Here is a 20,000-nt window from a genome sequence, read left to right on the forward strand (position 1 = left end):
TTTCTACTGTTGATTAACTACGGTAGAATACGATCTGTTTATGTGAGAATCACACTACTGTAGATGATTATCATCTTTTCTGGTTCATCATGAGTCACGTTAGGCTAACTAACTGTTGTGTAGCCAGCTAGCGAGAGCTTCTCTCCCTCAGACTGTTGATAAGACGTGGTCGTCATGACGACACTCGTTGGTTCGTGGACGTTTTGAAGCCTCCAGTTAGGCGATTTGTCCGTCGCCATCTTGTGATCAGGAAGTGACCATATCTGGACTGAGGAGGAGTGACGTAGAGACACCGTATACGTCTCTGGTAGAGACCTGTCAATCAGCGTGTGGCCCCGCCCCTAAATCATCCCCTCTTTATGGTGTGTTTGACTCTAAATGGAGCATAATGTACTAAATGAACATCATGCTGTATTGAAGAAGACTGTAAACTAGAGATTGAGACCATAAACTCATGTTTACAATGTTTACTGAGGGAATAAATCAAGAGAGAAGTAGAGTCATTTTAGACTAGACTTCTATACAACCAGAGGAGTCGCCCCCTGGTGGACACTAGAGAGAACGCAGCTTTAACACATGAAGCTCTGACTTATATTTAGAGGTTGTTGTTGTCGGCTGTTGCAGACTGCAGGTTGGATCTGCTGCTCGTCTGGTGTGATCCATTATAAAACACAGAGCGTTCTCCCGGCTGACCTTATCGCCTCGGGAGCAGGAAGAAAATAAAATGCATCTGTCCTGACGATCCAGTGACTGCTTGACTGCATGCATGAAGTCAGCGGTGCTGCTGAGGGGCCGGCTGCAGGCCCACGATAAACATCACCTGGATGTCATGCTCGCGTGTTTCTGTGAAGCTTCTTAGCTTTCACACGGTGACACCTGACTCCTGATCAACACACAGGAGCGTTATCAGGCTCCTTAGTGAGTTCTCTCTGCCGCTCAGTTGATGGATAAAGTATGAAGAAACAAGACATTGGATGAAGTATTTTCACCGTGTACATTTACTATAGTACTATTTATTTTACTCTACAAGTGTTTGCAACGGCGGTGCATGTTCATGCCGGTAGCTCCCATGAATTTGATCGTCCAGCGACCGGGCGTCAGGCAGCCAGGAGCATGCTGGGTAGTGGATGTAGCCTCGGGTCCTAGCTGGGTTAGCTTAGCATCTATCTGGACTCTCCTCTCTGGGGAGGTTAGGTGGCGTTTGGTCCGGCAGGTCTGTCTGGTTGGTATATGTTGATGAATGTATTCTATTATTAGTGATGAACACGGAAACACAAATAAAGACAAACATCTTGTCTAAATGGGAGCAGTAGACACATGCTCCACCGTTGCCACAGCAAAGATGTTGGATGTTGGTGTCGTTGAGCAGCAGAACCGACCCTGAAGTCTCAGAGGAGCCGGATCAGTGGAGGCTTGGTGGTGTTATTGTTCCACAGATGCACCACACGTCAGGTTGACTTCTCTGCTCTTTGACCACCGTTACAGTCCCGGCTTCAACCACAGAGGCTGGGCACTAAGTCAAGAGCGACACTCACAAAACCCTCAGACCAGTTCAACACAAACAACTTCTTCTTCAGTGACAACAAAAACGTTAAGGTAAAAAGAGATCCGTCCAGTCCACCGAAACACAGTCATTCAGGATCGTTGGCCTCCTCCGGCTCACCAACGTAGAAACTAAACCAAATCCTCTCTGACGCTCTGGACCTGCTCACGTCTCCTCCGCTCTCAGAACAGTTTGTTCTGAGCTGGGAGAACGTCTCATTAACCCGACAGACGAACCCGGACTGAACGTCCTGTAGAAATGTCAACGCTTCACGTGTTAAAGCTGCATTCTCTCTAGTGTCCAGCAGGGGGCGACTCCTCTGCTTGTATAGAAGTCTAGTCTAAAATGACTCTACTTCTCTCTTGATTTATTCCCTCAGTAAACATTGTAAACATGAGTTTATGGTCTCAATCTCTAGTTTACAGTCTTCTTCAATACAGCATGATGTTCATTTAGTACATTATGCTCCATTTAGAGTCAAACACACCATAAAGCAGGGGATGATTTAGGGGCGGGGCGACACGCTGATTGACAGGTCTCTACTAGAGACGTATACGGCGTCTCTACGTCAGCTTCAAACGTGTCACATTATCTTATCATGAGGTTTTATTATGAGGGTAGATTGTTCCTCTCATGTATTTTGGAGCATGAGCAGTGAGGTGAAACTGAGCCTGAGCCTCAGGGGGACGATTGACTGGTGTTGTAGCGACACCAAGTGGCCAAGAGAGTGAACTACAACACTCCACTTCAGTCTTTGATAGATTGAGAAACAGTGTTTGTATCGGTTGTAGCTGAAGTATTTCTGTTTAATGAAGTAGTAGAGTTTTATATATATATTAAAGACAGTTTAATGTGATTTCATTTTATTTGTTTGTTATTGTATTTGTTTGGTGGGCGGAGCTACAGTGAGAGGGTGTGTGGATGAACTTTGAGGAGCTCTAGTGAGCACTTACTTCTCCTTCGTCTTCTTCTTCTTCTCCTCCAGGTGGCGGTGAGCCTCCAGACGAGACTCGGGCGTGAACGGACACGCCGTGTGCCAGAACTCCTGCTCCCGCCGCTCCTCGTCCAGGTTCTCCTTCACCTCCTGGTTCTCCTGGTTCTCCTGGTTCTCCACCAACGCTGGGCTGCAGGGACGGAGATCCATCAGTGACGACTTAACTCTCATCTTTAGCAGGTCAGTGTGGCTTACTGTAACTCCTCATGGGGCAGCTGAACACATTCAAATAAATACTGGGATTACTGTTGCATTTCCCAGAATGCAACAGGATAGCGTCTCTCTATAGTGATGCTTGTGCTCACGCGGCCGTGTTGACGTCAGCGTACCGGCGGCCGTCGAAGCCCGGTTTCCTCTCCTCGTCTCCTTTCTCCCTCAGCGCCTCCTCTTTCTCCGTGCCTCTCCTCTTCAGGTACTCCTCCTCCTGCTCCCACACTCGCCTCCTCGCCTCCTCGAGGCCCCGAGAGGCCCGAATCCTCTCCGACCGGCTGATCTCCGTCCCGTCCAGCCACTGAGGACAGACACACAAACATAAAATGTGATCCAGGTTGTAATAAAAACCAACGGCCCTTCATCTCCTCTTCCTCGTCATCTTCACTTTTAAACATCTGTATCTGTAGATCAGCCTGTTCGGTCTCTGCCTTGTGATTCTTTGTGGACTCTTCCAGTTTAAACTCCAGGCGGGCGGGTTAGTTGAACTCACCTTGAGCTGAGGCAGAGCGTTCACCACGTACTGCCGGTAGCCCTGGAACTGAGCGCAGGGGTTCCCCACCAGGAAGAGCTCCGTGAGGAGAACGCAGCGCTGCAGAGACACAACGCTGCTCAGACGGCCCACGAAGTTCACCGTCAGGTCCAGCTTCTGGAGACTCTCACAGCCTGGAGACAGGACACACACACACACACACACACACACACACACACAACCAAACACACACACACACACACACACACACACACACACACACACACACACACACACACAACCACACATGTTTTAAACTACCTACTGATGTTGTATATACTGACGGGTTAATAGAAGAAGTAATTGTCAGATTAATTGTAATAATGATTTCAGGAACAACAAACTGTTGATGATTAGTCATTTATTAAATTTATAAAACAATATTGAACATTTGCAGCTTCCTGTGAGCTGAGAGTTCTTCAGACTCAGTGATGGACATTTAGTGAGTTTAACATGTTATAGATTATAAATTATTGAATTAATAATGATTATATATTAATAATAATTATTATAAATTATGAATTGAATAACCTAAATAAATGGACCGATGACTCTGAGTTGCAGATCTGGGTGGAATCAGAACAAACCTTCCAGGTTTTCAATGACTTCAATGTTGTTCAAGGCCAGATTCAAATACTGCAGCTTCTTCAGACGGCCGACATTCTCTGGAAGAACCGATGAAGAAGACGTGAAACAGACGATTAGAACACGTCGGTCTGTATTAAACCGGGTCAGAACTAGTCGTGTGTTTTGCAGAAGTACGGCGGTTCCCTCACCGATCCTGGAGATGAGGTTGCTCTGCAGGTAGAGGATCCTCAGCTCTCTGCACCACCTGTCCAGGTGCTCCACCCTCTCGATGTCCTGCTGGTGCAGAGACAGCTCCTCCAGGGAGAAGATCTCACACTCGTTGTGCTCGGCCCGCCGGCGGACCATGTCCTCTGTGACTGGAGGGACACAACAGAGCACAAACATTACAAAATAAGAGAGGAGACGATATTCAATACGCAGGAAAAGACCACAATGAGACGCAAACTACCACAATAAGATGCAAACCACCACAATGAGACTCAAACCACCACAGTAAGACTCAAACCACCACAGTGAGACTCAAACCATCACAATGAGACGCAAACTACCACAATGAGACTCAAACCACCACAATGAGACTCAAACTACCACAATGAGACGCAAACTACCACAATGAGATGCAAACTACCACAATGAGACTCAAACTACCACAATGAGACGCAAACCACCACAATGAGACGCAAACTACCACAATGAGACTCAAACCACCACAATGAGACTCAAACTACCACAATGAGACTCAAACCACCACAATGAGACTCAAACTACCACAATGAGACTCAAACTACCACAATGAGACGCAAACTACCACAATGAGACGCAAACTACCACAATGAGACTCAAACTACCACAATGAGACGCAAACTACCACAATGAGACGCAAACTACCACAATGAGACTCAAACCACCACAATGAGACGCAAACCACCACAATGAGACTCAAACTACCACAATGAGACTCAAACTACCACAATGAGACTCAAACTACCACAATGAGACTCAAACTACCACAGTGAGACTCAAACTACCACAGTGAGACTCAAACTACCACAATGAGACTCAAACTACCACAGTGAGACTCAAACTACCACAATGAGACTCAAACTACCACGATAAGACTCAAACTACCACAATAAGACGCAAACTACCACAAGAAGACACAAGAAGACCACAGAAGGACGAGCAAAGCCACTACAAAGAGACACAAAACGTCAAAGACACAAAATGACTACAAAGAAACACAAACTACCACAATAAGACACAAAACAACTCCAGAAATACGTGCAAAACAACAGATACATCAGGTCAACAAAGACACTAAACAACTACAAAGAGACAAAAAAAACATCCACAAAGAGACGCAAACTACCAGAGAGACACACAATGACTAAAGAGAGACGTGAAAATAAACATGACTGTGACGACAAAGAGAAACAGAACCACTGGAGATCTAAAACAGTCACATGTTGTGTCTTTATATCTGATGTCTACTACTATAACTGTCTATATGCAGAGATCCATTACCTCATAATGCTTCCAATGCACAGTCACTGAACTGTTACTTTTATTATCTGATCATCATAGTTAATTTAATCAAACAACGTTTTAAATTATGAACATTATTAACAAACATAAACGCCTCTTATATGAGTAACAACAGTAGTTACGTCACCACTAACTAGACCTACTTTAACTAATGTGATTTAGTAAATATAAAGTTAAAGGTGTCATTAAAACATGTCTGTTAAACTCACTGAAGACCATCTTCCTCTTCCTCTTCTTCTTCTGTTGTTAAAAGCGTTACTGTAGAAACCGACCTGGTGCTGCGTTCACCGACTGTGGGAAATAGTATAACTCCAAATTACTTCAACTTTTACTCACATATTTAATTTCCCCACAACTTGTAAGTAGCATTTGTTGTTTGTTGTGTCATTGTGGAACCAGTTTGAACTATACTACAGAATACAATATCATACAAACAATATACATTAATACATGCAAAGTATGCAATTATCTATAGCTGTCAAATAAATATAGTGGAGCAAATAAATACTATGGTATAAAGAGTCATAGAATGGAAGTACATGTAAAGTAAAGTACAGCTACTTCAGTACAGTAGGGCTAGTTTTCATGTATGTATTTAAGTATACACACACGTGTAATATGTATATATAAGTACTGCTCTTTTAATGTAATCTAATCTATAGTTTACAAGGATCACCCGAAGGCAGCACCCCGGTGAGCCTCTCTGAAGCTTTTATTTTGAAGGTGGCATTGCGGAAGTCGTTCCGTTACCCCGCTTGTAGAGCAGACAACAAGATGACGGTCTACAAGGCGCTCCACTGCCAGCTGACGTCCATCATGGAGGCGCTGACCAGCGCCGCGGTGTCGGAGATCTGCGAGCTGGTGGACGAAGGCTACGCGGTGTTGAGGCTCGAGATCAGCCGGAGCCACAAGGAGAACCAGGACCTGAGGCGGAAGCTGGAGCTGATGGAGACCGTGGTCGACCACCGGGACCACCACCGGGACCACCACCACCAGCGGAGGAACGTCGGGAGGTTGGACTACGGAGGGCTGGAGGACGGGGGGAGCTTTGTGGACTTCAGTCCCGGTGGGTTTCAGGCGCCTTTTTTTGTTTGTTTTTTACCCCCAAAACACTCCAGTGTGTCCGCCGTTTACATTTCGGTGACACCGATGATGGTGCGTTCAATGACAGCGGTTGGAAACAGACCAACGGCTGTCGTTGAACGCACCACCGTGTTAAACTAACTATTGTTAAATTGTTACTTTACTGAACCAAGTTACGAGAAATAAACTCGTATAAATAAGCGTATGTGTTGTACTTACTGTATAATAAGTAACGTGTACTTATACACAGTAGTGAGATTACTCTTCATTCAACAAGAAGCGTTGTGTTTCATGCAGAGCGTTCCTCATCAGCAGCAGTGGGGCCCAAACAGATGAAAGTGAACCTCAGAGGAAGTGGACGAGTCCCCGGGTCAGAGGTCCCGACTGAGCTGACCTCAACCACACAGGTCGGTTCTCTCAAACATCTCGTCTGCTTCAACAGTTGAAGTCACCTTCTCTCTCTCTGAGGAAGGGTTGCTGGATGAGACCACCAGGATCAGGGGACCAAAGGGTCAGGGACCCCCTGACCAACACCTACGAGATGTCACTGAAACGGACCCAAACCACCGAGGAAGAGACTCAAGATGAACACAGAGAGACACAGAGAGACTACAAAGAGTACAACGCATCTAAAAAGAGATGCAAAACAGCTTAAAACAGCGATCGAAAGGGGAAAAACAACCACAAAGACACAAAACAACTGTAAAGAGACACAAAACAATCATAAAGAGACACAAAACAATCATAAAGAGACACAAAACAACTGTAAAGAGACACAAAACAACCATAAAAGAGACTCAAAACAACCATAAAAGAGACTCAAAACAACCATTAAAGAGACACAAAACAATCATAAAGAGACATAAAACAACTGTAAAGAGACACAAAACAATCATAAAGAGACTCAAAACAACCATTAAAGAGACACAAAACAATCATAAAGAGACACAAAACAACCATTAAAGAGACACAAAACAATCATAAAGAGACACAAAACAACCATTAAAGAGACACAAAACAATCATAAAGAGACTCAAAACAACCATTAAAGAGACACAAAACAATCATAAAGAGACACAAAACAACTGTAAAGAGACACAAAACAATCATAAAGAGACTCAAAACAACTGTAAAGAGACACAAAACAATCATAAAGAGACACAAAACAACTGTAAAGAGACACAAAACAATCATAAAGAGACTCAAAACAACTGTAAAGAGACACAAAACAATCATAAAGAGACTCAAAACAACTGTAAAGAGACACAAAACAATCATAAAGAGACACAAAACAACTGTAAAGAGACACAAAACAATCATAAAGAGACACAAAACAACTGTAAAGAGACACAAAACAATCATAAAGAGACTCAAAACAACTGTAAAGAGACACAAAACAATCATAAAGAGACTCAAAACAACCATTAAAGTGACTCAAAACAACTGTAAAGAGACACAAAATGACTCCAAAGAGAGACAGAGTTGGTTCTTTTGATTAATCTTTGAAAGTCTAGTTGATTGTTTGACTGAGGAAAAGTCAACAGTAACACACAGTACGATGATATAAAGATGACATTAGTCACCTGAACTGTTTTTATGGATTAACAGGACATTTATCAGTCAATGTTTGAATAAACTGCTCAAACTCGGTTGTATTATTCTGCTTCTGCTGGTTTAAATGCATCACTGCAGCCTTTAGTCGGTGTGAAGCTTCATGGTGGAGTTTGGTGCATGAATGTTATTCAATGAATGTTATTCATTATCATGAACTAAGTAAACGTCTATAAGAGTAAATTTAAAGCCAGTTGATTCCGTTCTTTTCTACTTTCAGGATTCTTTGACAAGAGCAGAGGAGCTGAAGGACCAGGATGTAGTTCTGATAAAGGAGGAGGTGGCTAAAGAGGAGGCGAACGAAGAGGAGGAGGAGCTGCTGCTCAACGAGGACGGTGAGAGAGGAGCGACCGTAAAGTTAACGCTTCATTTATGAACCTTATCTTTTATTTATGCATTTCAGTCTATAATAAGAAGCCGACATTTTGACATCAAACATCGAGACGGACTGAGTTTTTATCAGGCGGTAAACTCTAAAGCTTCATGTGTTAAAGCTGCGTTCTCTCTAGTGTCCAGCAGGGGGCGACTCCTCTGGTTGTATAGAAGTCTAGTCTAAAATGACTCTACTTCTCTCTTGATTTATTCCCTCAGTAAACATTGTAAACATGAGTTTATGGTCTCAATCTCTAGTTTACAGTCTTCTTCAATACAGCATGATGTTCATTTAGTACATTATGCTCCATTTAGAGTCAAACACACCATAAAGAGGGGATGATTTAGGGGCGGGGCTACACACTGATTGACAGGTCTCTACGTCACTCCTCAGTCCAGATATGGTCACTTCCTGTTCACTGGTTGCAAAAAACCAAGATGGCGACGGCCAAATCGCCTAACTTGAGGCTTCAACTTGGCAGTGTACCAACCAACGAGTGACGTCATGATGACTGCTTCCTCTTCTTATTGACAGTCTGTGGTTTCTATGTGGAAACAGACACGTTGACAGAATGTTTGTCTCACTGTGTGTGTGTGTGTGTGTGTGTGTGTGTGTGTGTGTGTGTGTGTGTGTGTGTGTGTGTGTGTGAAGGAATGGAGGTGCAGCTGCCGGACACTGACGACAGTGAAGAAGGACCCTCTGGGATGATGGTCCACTCCGCAGCGGCCGCCCTGAGGCTGTGGGACCAGAACAGCGACGGGCTGTCGGAGCACCGGGGGACCCACAGTGCACCGGGGTCTCCGGGCCCCGCGGGCGCCGCCGAGAGCCTCTCTTCAGACGTGGCGTTCGACTTGGCCTCGGAGTCGGACTGCGAGACTCCGTCTGCGGTCCGGACGAGGAGGCCCTTCCTGTCTGGGTCCGGGGGAAGCCCCGGGACCGCCGAGCTGAAACGGGGCGCGACCCTGATCAGCTCGCTCCCCTACGACACAGACCTGGATCTGTGCTCCTCGTGGACCAATCAGGGCCCGCTGGGCGTGGCGCCCGTCCACCACCGGTCGACGCTGCCGGACAATGTGTCGGACCTGAACGTCGGCGGTTTCCCCGTGGCGCTCGGCCTCGGCGTCTCCCGGCTGGACCCGCTGGAGCTGAACCGGTTCTGCAGGGACGGCAGGCGCTTCGTCTGCAGCTACTGCGCGAAGTGCTTCACGTCGTCCCGCAGCCTGGAGACGCACGTGCGCGTTCACACGGGCGAGCGGCCGTACAGCTGCGCCCAGTGCGGGAAGCGCTTCACGCAGTCGGGACACCTGAAGACGCACCAGAGCGTCCACACCGGGGAGCGGCCGTTCGCCTGCCAGCACTGCGGGAAGAGGTTTGCCGGGAAGCAGAACCTGAGGATCCATCAGCAGAAGCACCACGCGGTGGAGCCCAACACTGTAGTGTGACCCGCTGTTATACATATATATATATATATATATATACGTATATATATATATATATATACGTATGTATATATATATATATATATATATATAAGTATATATATAGTATACTCATGGTACTGTAAACAATCCACACTGTGACAGACCAGAACCTCACTGCTGTTACTGAACTAATCCTTTAAATAGATCTTTTTTTAAGTGGAAGGCCTTTTAAAGAACTCCAATAGGTATGACTGTTGTAACCATCTGATCTTGCCTCGGTTCAAACCTGAGACGAAGCTAAACGGGACTACCACGTGATCCAGATTCAGATTCTTACCTCAAACCGAGCGACTGCACAATGGAAGAGTTCCTGTAGAGAACCGACCGTCTGTAAGAAGCACGTGAATGTTTATTTGGTTGGTTGTAGATCTGGAATTAAAAACGTTACATCTTCTCAAATGTGAAGAATTTCTGCTTTTCTCTGTTTTTATATCTTTGTGAATCTTTTTAGACTTTTTGGACTGCTGGTCGGATATTTCTGGGAGTTTTTGTCTTTATTCCAGTCATAGAAATAAAACAGGAGTAGAACATTCACATTCAAATCAACGTAGTGGGCTGGTCCGAGTGGCGGCCATTTTTATTTGCACCGTTGCCATTGCGATCGTTGTAAAGGGCTAACCTCCGTATAAACTCAGCGACTAAAACGAGCAGTAGAGTGTAACGTTACGAAGCGTAGAGAGTACACTTGTAAAGTTGATCATCCTAAATGCTTCATCCACACTCTTCACAGGATCGTTGCTGTCAACAGATGAGTGACAACTTTGTTCGGCTCACTTTCTGTAACCAGTGAAGCATTAAAGTATGGTGAAGTCAGCAAGCTAGCTAGTGTACCATTGGTTTGCTAGCTACCTAGTTGCTCATGCCACCATGTACGCTAGTTAGCTTGCCAGCTTACTAATTCCATCATGTATGCTAGTTAGATAACTAGCTTGCTACTTCCACCATGTAGGCTAGTTAGCTAGCTTGCCAATTCCACCATGTAGGCTAGCTTGTTAATTCCACTATGTAGGCTAGTTAGCTAGCTTGCTAATTCCACCATGTACCCTAGTTAGCTACCTAGCTTGCTAATTCCACCATGTAGGCTAGCTAGCTTGCAAATGCCACCATATATGCTAGTTAGCTAGCTATCTTACTAATTCCACCATGTATGCTATTTAGATATTAGCTTGCTAATTCCACCATGTACCCTCGTTAGCTATCTAGCTTGCTAATTCCACCATGTACCCTAGTTAGCTACCTAGCTTGCTAATTCCACCATGTAGGCTAGCTAGCTTGCAAATGCCACCATATATGCTAGTTAGCTAGCTATCTTACTTATTCCACCATGTATGCTATTTAGATATTAGCTTGCTAATTCCACCATGTACCCTCGTTAGCTATCTAGCTTGCTAATTCCACCATGCTTTAATGCTACACTGATTACAGAAAATGAGCTGAACAGCGGGTCACATTTGGTCACAATTTGTAAAGAAATTTACAAGAAACTGATTTAAAAAAATAGTTAAAAATATGAGTATTTTGTGTGATTATTAAAAATAAACCTGAATTATAAATACTGGTATAACATCCAGTGTTATTCCTCAGCTCACTGAGGCTGTGTGAGTCCTGTGTGTTGGACTGTCCTCCGTCACAGAACAAGAGAATCACAGACGAAGGCCTTTCACACAATAGAAGCTCAGAGAAACACCAGCCGACTGGTCTCACTGGTCCCAACAGATACACTCACATACTGACAACAGCAACAGATCACAGTTCACTGTTCATTCAGCAGAAAAACACACACACAAAGGATTTACAACACACACACACACACACACACACACACATATATATAAAGTCTACACACAAGTAAAGAAGTTATTCATATTTGCCGCCTGCTGAAATGTTGTTTAATGTGAGATAACAAGAAATACTGAACTCATGTACTCATATACATATATATATATACACACACATATATATATATATATATATATATATATACACACATATATATATATATATATATATATATATATATATATACACACACATATATATATATATATATATATATATATATATATATATATATATATATATATATATAAATAAAATCACTGCCAGACGGAGGGTCTAAACATTACATGGTAAATAAAGTCATGGATTTTATGTATTTATTGTATTTTGTTTGTATCAATTTATTTTGAAACACTCATTTTTACATATGTATAGTAATTTGTTATTTTTTAATGAATCTATTTCTTAATTATTCTTTGAATCTATTTTGAATATTTTATTGTTATATTTTGGATCCAACTTTTTTTTCTTTTTAACATATTAAATGTATTCTATCTTTATCTACTTTTAATAAATTTGTTACTTAGGTTTTTTTTCCTCTACCAAAAGGAAATTGCCATAGTTTCAATAAATATGACAATAGAATAAACAAACACTAGAACAACAATTATTAAGTGTAAATAAATAATACTGACACCAGTGCAACATAGAGTACAGTAGCACTGGATGGTCTGTTTGTTGTTGCTCTGACAACAGCGTCAAAGAACCCTGAAACATCCTGACTCAAGTTTGTCACAATAACAACAGGTTCTTATTTTGAAGTCGGAAGTGTTATACCGGAAGCGCGAGTGAGGAGGAAGTAGAAGAAAAAAAGAAAAGAAAACGTTGGTCGTCTTTGTAACGAGCAACGGGAGCACAGTTTAACATCTTAACGGGTTCACAGTCGGCGGCTCCGGTATCGGCATCGTTCCAGAGCCTCCTCGGAGCTCCGTGTCGCCCGTTAAGAGGGGTCCTCGGTCCTCGGGTCCGGTCCTCATGGCCGCCCTAAGCAGCAGAGCTCTGCGCGAGCAGCTCTCCATCATCATGGGCGCCTTGACCAAGGCGGCGGTGGTGGAGATCTGCGAGGTGGTGGACGGAGGTTACGCGGTGCTGCAGCTGGAGATCAGCCGGAGCCACAAGGAGAACGAGGACCTGAGGAAGAAGCTGCACCTCATCGAGTCCATCGTGGTCCGGGGGAGCCTCGGCGGGGCGAAGGCGGCGGTGGAACCGGAGCTCGTACCGGTCGCGGACGGCGAACAGCGGGCGGAAACACCGCGGCAGCAGCGGGACGGTGACGGAGGAGACACCGCTGATTGTACCGGAGGAGATGGAGGAGGTGTTGTGGTGGTGCGAGAGGAGGTAACGTCAACCTTCGCTAACATTTCTAATAGATGACTTTAACCAGAAGTCGACTAAATGTGGAAGTTAATTTATGACAGTTACAGGAAAACAAGATGAAAACTGGATAAAGCCTCGTTATAGCAATAAGAGAGCCTGTCAGTTTTTCAAAATAATGACGAGGTATTTCAAAATAACGAGGTTTTTCAAAAGAATGACTTGGTATTTCAAAATAATGAGGTTTTTCAAAATAATGACTTGGTTTTTCAAAATAATGACATGGTATTTCAAAATAATGAGGTTTTTCAAAATAATGACTTGGTATTTCAAAATAATGAGGTTTTTCAAAATAATGACTTGGTTTTTCAAAATAATGACTTGGTTTTTCAAAATAATGACATGGTATTTCAAAATATTGACTTGTTTTTTCAAAATAATGACTTGGTATTTCAAAATAATGACATGGTTTTTCAAAATAATGACTTCGTTTTTCAAAATAATGACTTATCACAAAATAATGAAACACTTTATCAAAAATATTGTATATTCTGTTTACAATCGTGTAAGACAAAAAGAAGAGCAGCAAACCTTTGACTTGAGGAGCTTTGAAAAGCATGAACATGATTAATCAATCATCAAAATAGTTGCTAATTACTTTTCTCTTTGATCAATTAATCGATTAATCGATCGATCGTTTCATCTCTCAGCTGAATGTCTTCTGTGTTTTCACTGTCACACCGTGGAGGAAAAATAAAATGGAAAACTGAGAAAATAAAAACTCACTATATAAAACCTCGTCCTCTCAAGATGGAAAAAAGTATCTTTTGGATTTTCTGGTTATTATTATTTTCAAGTAGAATGAAGTCGCTTCATATTGTGTCATTAGGCCTTGAAGATATACTTATATTTAATTCCATATAATATCCAGGTGTGGATCCCTTATGTCGTTACCTCGAGCTGAAAGTCGGCTAACCCTGATGTTAATTGTCTTATTTTGAAAAACCCAAAAGTCATTTTTTTCTTCTTTTTTTTAATAATATGTTAATTAAAGTGAGATAATAGGATTAAAACAACAACAACAACAACCGGTGTTACAACCGTCCCCGATGTCCTCTTTTTAATTAAAACCTTGATTTAACTCAACGAGGAGTCAGCCAATCAGGACTCAGGGGACCTCTTACCTTGATGAGTTCACACGTTAACGACTTCATCCAGTTTCACATGTAAAGTCCATGTTTGTAGTTCATTAACTGAAGATCACCATTAATGGAACCTGAGTATTGTTGCTCATCAAGTCTCTCGTTACATCATTTCCAGCTTCCGGACGTGGTGTTGATCAAAGACGAAGACTCCGACAGCAACGACGCCTTTGAGGAAGGTGAGTGTTTAAAGTTTCTCAACCTCTGGGTCGGGGGCCCAAAGTGGGGTCACTGGAGGTGTCTTAGTTGGGTCGAGCACATGTTCCTGAATGTCAGGATTGTGATGACTTTCAATTCAATCAACTCGCTGCCGGGATGTTCTTTTGAAATAGATTTTTCAGCGTTTCTTCTTTTCTTCCAGATAAACCGGCGGCTGACGGCGGGGCGGCTGCAGCCAGAGAGAGCGTCACGGCGACGCCCGTCGGCCGGAGCGCCAAGAGACGCTGGCCGGGAGGCGAAGACGCCGACAGGAAGTCGTCCTCCGAGCCGCTCGCCGAGAAGAGGACCGTGACCGTCTACAGCCTGGACTCTCCTCGCAGCGAGCCGGGCTTCTCCGGGCGGCTCGGTGCCGACGACAACATGGAGGCCGGCGAGTCGGTGCGCTCGTACTCCTCGCACGCGGACCCGGACGTCCAGCTGGTCCACCGGGACTGCTCGCTGGTCCCCCCGAGCTCCAACAGACAGACGTACTTCGGCAACGGCTCTCCGACCGAGTCGCCCACAAACAGAGAGCTGGATCTCAGCCTCACGTGGACCAAACAGTCGAAAGGCCACCTGACCTTTTCTCAGTTCCACCAAAGCGAGAACCTGGACGGCGACGCCTTCGGGCTCAAGATGGTCAGCGTCACGGGCTCCATCTCCACGGACTGCCAGCTGTCGGAGAGCAGCAGCTCCGCGTTCGAGTACGACGACGGCGGCGGCGACGTGATGAGCTTCGGCCACTACGGCGACGGGCAGCAGCCGGGCGCCCGAGGGCGGCGCTTCGTGTGCGCCGTGTGCTCCAAGACGTACGCCACCACCCAGAACCTGGAGGTGCACATGCGCATCCACACGGGCGAGAGGCCGTTCTGCTGCAGCCAGTGCGGCAAGAAGTTCACCCAGTCGGCTCACCTGAAGTCTCACCTGAGCGTCCACTCCGGGGAGCGGCCGTACGGCTGCTCGCTGTGCTCCAGGAGCTTCATCGTCAAGTACAGCCTGAAGCTACACATGAAGAAGTGCCACGACACCGTGTTCAGTGACTGAGCGCTCTGTGAAGACCAGGCTTTCGCATATTTATACAGATATTTAAAGTGTGTTCTACGTATTCGTCCCTTTTTAAATCACTCATTTAAGTTATTTTTTCAAACTTGATTCTTTTAGCTCCTGACGCTTGATGACTTGCAGTGAACTGATTATGTGACATTGAAGGACGTCGCCTCTTAAAAATCCAAACCATGAAATGTGATCTTCATCAACAGGTTTTCTGATTCTGGAATAAAATCCTAACATTTCCATTGAGCTCCGCCTCCGTCTGTTAATAAGTCTTTAGTGTAAAAAGCACAAACACTGCATGAGTCACGTGTCTTTCTTGGTTAATAAAAGTAATCATGGAACTGTTTTGTATCAGTTATTTATGGGTGTTTACGGGACAAAGACCAGCTGTAGCAGTAACTCAGCATCAGTTTAAAGACACAGAGATGTATCTGGTCCCTGATCATACGGGTAGATTCTCGATGTTTGAAATGATGAGAAACAACAAAAGGTCACACGGTGGAAACTGGGAGGAGACATGCATGCTGATGAAGTGGGTGTGCCACGCGTCAACCAGTTTACAGACTGCAGACACCACGTCACACTGGGTCTGTTGGGATTAAGGTCAGGGGTCAGGCTTTGGATGTAGTACTGAACAGACTTAAGGAGCTCAGGGACCCGACGGTTTAGAGGGGCCTCTGTTTGAGACGTCTTACAGGTGTTGTTGGAAAATCAAAGACGAAAGAAAACAACCACAAAGAGACGCAAACTGACTACAAACAACCACAAAGAGACGCAAACAACCACAAAGAGACACAAACAGACTACAAACAACCACAAAGAGACGCAAAGTGACTACAAACAACCACAAAGAGACTACAAACAACCACAAGGAGACTACAAACAACCACAAAGAGACACAAAGTGACTCTCTAACGACTCCCAGCTCCTAATGAGAGGATTTGTGTGTTTTTGTAGTTTTCTGTAAACTTCATATATTCATGTGCTCTATAAAGGACCTGAGGGTGAATGTTCATGTTCTCTAAATAAAGGACCTGAGGGTGAATGTTCACATGCTCTAAATAAAGGACCTGAGGGTGAATATTCATGTTCTCTAAATAAAGGACCTGAGGGTGAATGTTCATGTTCTCTAAATAAAGGACCTGAGGGTGAATATTCATGTTCTCTAAATAAAGGACCTGAGGGTGAATGTTCATGTGCTCTAAATAAAGGACCTGAGGGTGAATGTTCATGTTCTCTAAATAAAGGACCTGAGGGTGAATGTTCACATGCTCTAAATAAAGGACCTGAGGGTGAATATTCATGTTCTCTAAATAAAGGACCTGAGGGTGAATGTTCACATGCTCTAAATAAAGGACCTGAGGGTGAATATTCATGTTCTCTAAATAAAGGACCTGAGGGTGAATGTTCATGTTCTCTAAATAAAGGACCTGAGGGTGAATATTCATGTTCTCTAAATAAAGGACCTGAGGGTGAATGTTCACATGCTCTAAATAAAGGACCTGAGGGTGAATATTCATGTTCTCTAAATAAAGGACCTGAGGGTGAATGTTCATGTGCTCTAAATAAAGGACCTGAGGGTGAATGTTCATGTGCTCTAAATAAAGGACCTGAGGGTGAATATTCATGTTCTCTAAATAAAGGACCTGAGGGTGAATGTTCACATGCTCTAAATAAAGGACCTGAGGGTGAATATTCATGTTCTCTAAATAAAGGACCTGAGGGTGAATGTTCATGTTCTCTAAATAAAGGACCTGAGGGTGAATATTCATGTTCTCTAAATAAAGGACCTGAGGGTGAATGTTCATGTGCTCTAAATAAAGGACCTGAGGGTGAATGTTCATGTTCTCTAAATAAAGGACCTGAGGGTGAATATTCATGTTCTCTAAATAAAGGACCTGAGGGTGAATGTTCATGTGCTCTAAATAAAGGACCTGAGGGTGAATATTCATGTTCTCTAAATAAAGGACCTGAGGGTGAATGTTCATGTTCTCTAAATAAAGGACCTGAGGGTGAATATTCATGTTCTCTAAATAAAGGACTTGAGGGTGAATGTTCATGTGCTCTAAATAAAGGACCTGAGGGTGAATGTTCATGTTCTCTAAATAAAGGACCTGAGGGTGAATATTCATGTTCTCTAAATATATTTGTAAGATGACACTTCGCACATGCGCAGTGCGGGTCGTGTCGTCGTTCTTGCCCCCGCATCACTTCCTGGTTTGTGTCGGTACTGTTTACATCAGGTGAGACAGATCGACACCAGACAAACGGAGCTGGGCCGCACGTGCGTCTCTGTTGTTTACGCCACGGTGACCAGGACCGTCCGTGTTTGTCAACGGGTTGGATTTTATTCTATTTGATTTATTAAAATCATGTCTCCGGCCGCTACCTTCCACGCGCAGCTCGCCTCCATCATGGAGGTGCTGGCCAACACGGCGGTGGCGGAGATCTGCGAGCTCGTGGACAGCGGATACTCGGTGCTGCAGCTCGAGATCTCGCGGAGCCGCAAAGAGAACGAGGTGCTGCGGAGGAAGCTGCGGCTCACGGAGCTCAGAGCCGCGCGGGCGACCGCGCTGCGAGCCGCGGTCACCGCCGCTGCCGGAAGCGGCGGAGGCGGAAACGCGCTGCTGATCGCGAGCGGCCGAGCTCGAGCTCAGCTGCCTGCTCATCACCCGGGCAACGGGCCAAGGAGAAGCGGAACACCGGGAGGTAAAGCGTTAAAAATTAACGTAAAGAAGCAGTGATGAGAAAGTGTCATTCAAAGAGCTTGATAAAAAATACAGACACTATATATATATATATATATATATATATATATATATATTTATATATATTTATATATATATATATATATTTATATATATTTATATATATATATATATATATATATTTATATATATATATATATATATATATATATATAAATATATATATTTATATTTATATTTTTTAAACTTGCATGTCAACAAAGCTACATAGAATTTAACTGCATATATAAATCCTATTGTGTTAGTGTTTATATTACTGTTGTATTTAGATGTCTTTTGTATTTAGATGCTTTTGGAAACATTGTGCTTGAAATAAAGCCCCTTTATTAATTATGAATTAATGAAGCATAAAGATGAAACGCTGAGCTTCATCACAAGACAAATACACTTAAAAGTATCCTCATGACTCACCTCCTCCAGGCGAGGCGGTGCGCTCCAGAGTGTCCCACCAGGAGACCCAGATCCGGAGCAGAGACCCAGACCCGTCCTCAGACTCTGGACAAGATGCCCCACCGAGGACGGTGAGTAGAGCTGCAGGAATGTAAGACGTCGTTTCTTCTTCTCTCCGTTCTTTATTCTCTCTCTCTGCTCCGATTGCAGCTCGCTGCAGCCGAGTCGCCCAAAGTGACGGCCGCGGTGATCAAAGTGGAGGACGACGAGGAGTCCTGGTCCCAACCTGAGCAGGACAGTAAGTACAGTTTCAGTTAATCAACACTTTATTCAGAAGCTACAACCCATACAGAGGTATACGGCGTCTCTACGTCACTCCTCAGTCCAGATGTGGTCACTTCCTGTTCACTGGTTGCAAAAAAACAAGATGGCGACTGCCAAAATGCTGAATTCAATGCTTCAAAAAGTCCACAAACCAACGTGTGATGCAGCTAGAAAAAGGTGTGACATTCTGCTTTTCTTTCACTGCAGAAGAGTTTTGCCGTGTCGTTGACGGGCTGGCGCCGGAGACAGAAGCCCCGCCCCCGCTGACCAAGCAGGAAGTAGCGGACGAAGGCGGCGGTTCGTCTCGGTCCTGGACGAGCGGGGAAGTCCAAACAACCCTCAGCGCCGGCCAGAGGTCTGAAACCAGCAGCTACGACTGCCTGATGTACGAGCCGCAGCTCCAACACGCCGCCCTCAGTTCCCAGAATCCTTTGAGTGAGGATCCCGGCTGCTTCTACGCGTTGGACGCCGGTGCGAGTGTTTCCGCTGCGTCTGACGCGGTCAGCGGCGGCGACTTCACTTTCACCGTCAGTGAGGTGGTGAGTCTGTCTGCGGCGGAGCACCAGCAGCCTGCAGGTCTTCACATCAACCAGCAGAGGGCGCCGCCGCCGCCCACGGAGAAGCCTCGGCTTCCTGCGAGGAAGGAGATGCCGGAGAGACTCCACGCTTTCATGAGAAGGGACAGGTGGAGACCTCAGGACGACGGCGGCAAGACGTTCAGCTGCACCTTCTGCGGTAAGACTCTGGCCTGCCTGAAGAACCTGAAGACCCACATGAGGGTCCACACGGGCGAGAAGCCGTTCGTCTGCCCGCTCTGCGGCAAGCGCTTCTCCGACTCCAGCAACCTGAAGCGCCACCAGAGCGTCCACACCGGCGAGAAGCGCTACGGCTGCGTCCACTGCGGGAAGCGCTTCGCCCAGTCGGGGTCCCTGAAGGTCCACATGACGGTCCA

The 20,000-nt window shown here is 44.8% G+C and overlaps 2 protein-coding genes across 4 annotated transcripts in view; one reads left to right on the top strand and one right to left on the bottom strand.

Moving 5' to 3' along the window:
• Positions 1 to 6,223, bottom strand: part of dnaaf11 (dynein axonemal assembly factor 11) — an 18,338-nt gene extending 12,115 nt beyond the window's left edge. Inside the window, exons 1-7 of one of the 3 annotated variants that reach the window (XM_068726063.1) lie at positions 6,163 to 6,223; positions 5,622 to 5,703; positions 4,056 to 4,223; positions 3,867 to 3,944; positions 3,241 to 3,413; positions 2,867 to 3,048; positions 2,497 to 2,667 (exon numbers count right to left, since the gene is read on the bottom strand). In XM_068726063.1, coding sequence (XP_068582164.1) covers positions 2,497 to 2,667; positions 2,867 to 3,048; positions 3,241 to 3,413; positions 3,867 to 3,944; positions 4,056 to 4,223; positions 5,622 to 5,631 — 782 coding nt within the window. In that variant the 5' untranslated portion in view covers positions 5,632 to 5,703; positions 6,163 to 6,223. Of the gene's footprint in view, positions 1 to 2,496; positions 2,668 to 2,842; positions 3,049 to 3,240; positions 3,414 to 3,866; positions 3,945 to 4,055; positions 4,224 to 5,621; positions 5,704 to 6,162 lie in introns of all 3 variants that reach the window. The other 2 variants (XM_068726061.1, XM_068726062.1) reach the window with 2 other exon arrangements.
• Positions 6,047 to 20,000, top strand: part of si:dkey-7l6.3 (zinc finger protein 91) — a 15,559-nt gene continuing 1,605 nt past the window's right edge. Inside the window, exons 1-12 of the mRNA XM_068726128.1 lie at positions 6,047 to 6,478; positions 6,793 to 6,902; positions 8,327 to 8,441; positions 9,131 to 9,915; positions 12,667 to 13,137; positions 14,434 to 14,494; positions 14,677 to 15,555; positions 17,743 to 17,809; positions 17,935 to 18,275; positions 18,755 to 18,855; positions 18,935 to 19,022; positions 19,256 to 20,000. The exon at positions 19,256 to 20,000 is cut by the window's right edge and continues 1,605 nt beyond it. Coding sequence (XP_068582229.1) covers positions 6,187 to 6,478; positions 6,793 to 6,902; positions 8,327 to 8,441; positions 9,131 to 9,915; positions 12,667 to 13,137; positions 14,434 to 14,494; positions 14,677 to 15,555; positions 17,743 to 17,809; positions 17,935 to 18,275; positions 18,755 to 18,855; positions 18,935 to 19,022; positions 19,256 to 20,000 — 4,055 coding nt within the window. The 5' untranslated portion in view covers positions 6,047 to 6,186. The remainder of the gene's footprint in view (positions 6,479 to 6,792; positions 6,903 to 8,326; positions 8,442 to 9,130; positions 9,916 to 12,666; positions 13,138 to 14,433; positions 14,495 to 14,676; positions 15,556 to 17,742; positions 17,810 to 17,934; positions 18,276 to 18,754; positions 18,856 to 18,934; positions 19,023 to 19,255) is intronic.

Source organism: Cebidichthys violaceus, unplaced genomic scaffold, assembly GCF_023349555.1.
Source record: "Cebidichthys violaceus isolate CVI_PGR_0920_01 unplaced genomic scaffold, fCebVio1.0.p SCAF_38, whole genome shotgun sequence".
Classification (NCBI taxonomy): Eukaryota; Metazoa; Chordata; class Actinopteri; order Perciformes; family Stichaeidae; genus Cebidichthys; species Cebidichthys violaceus.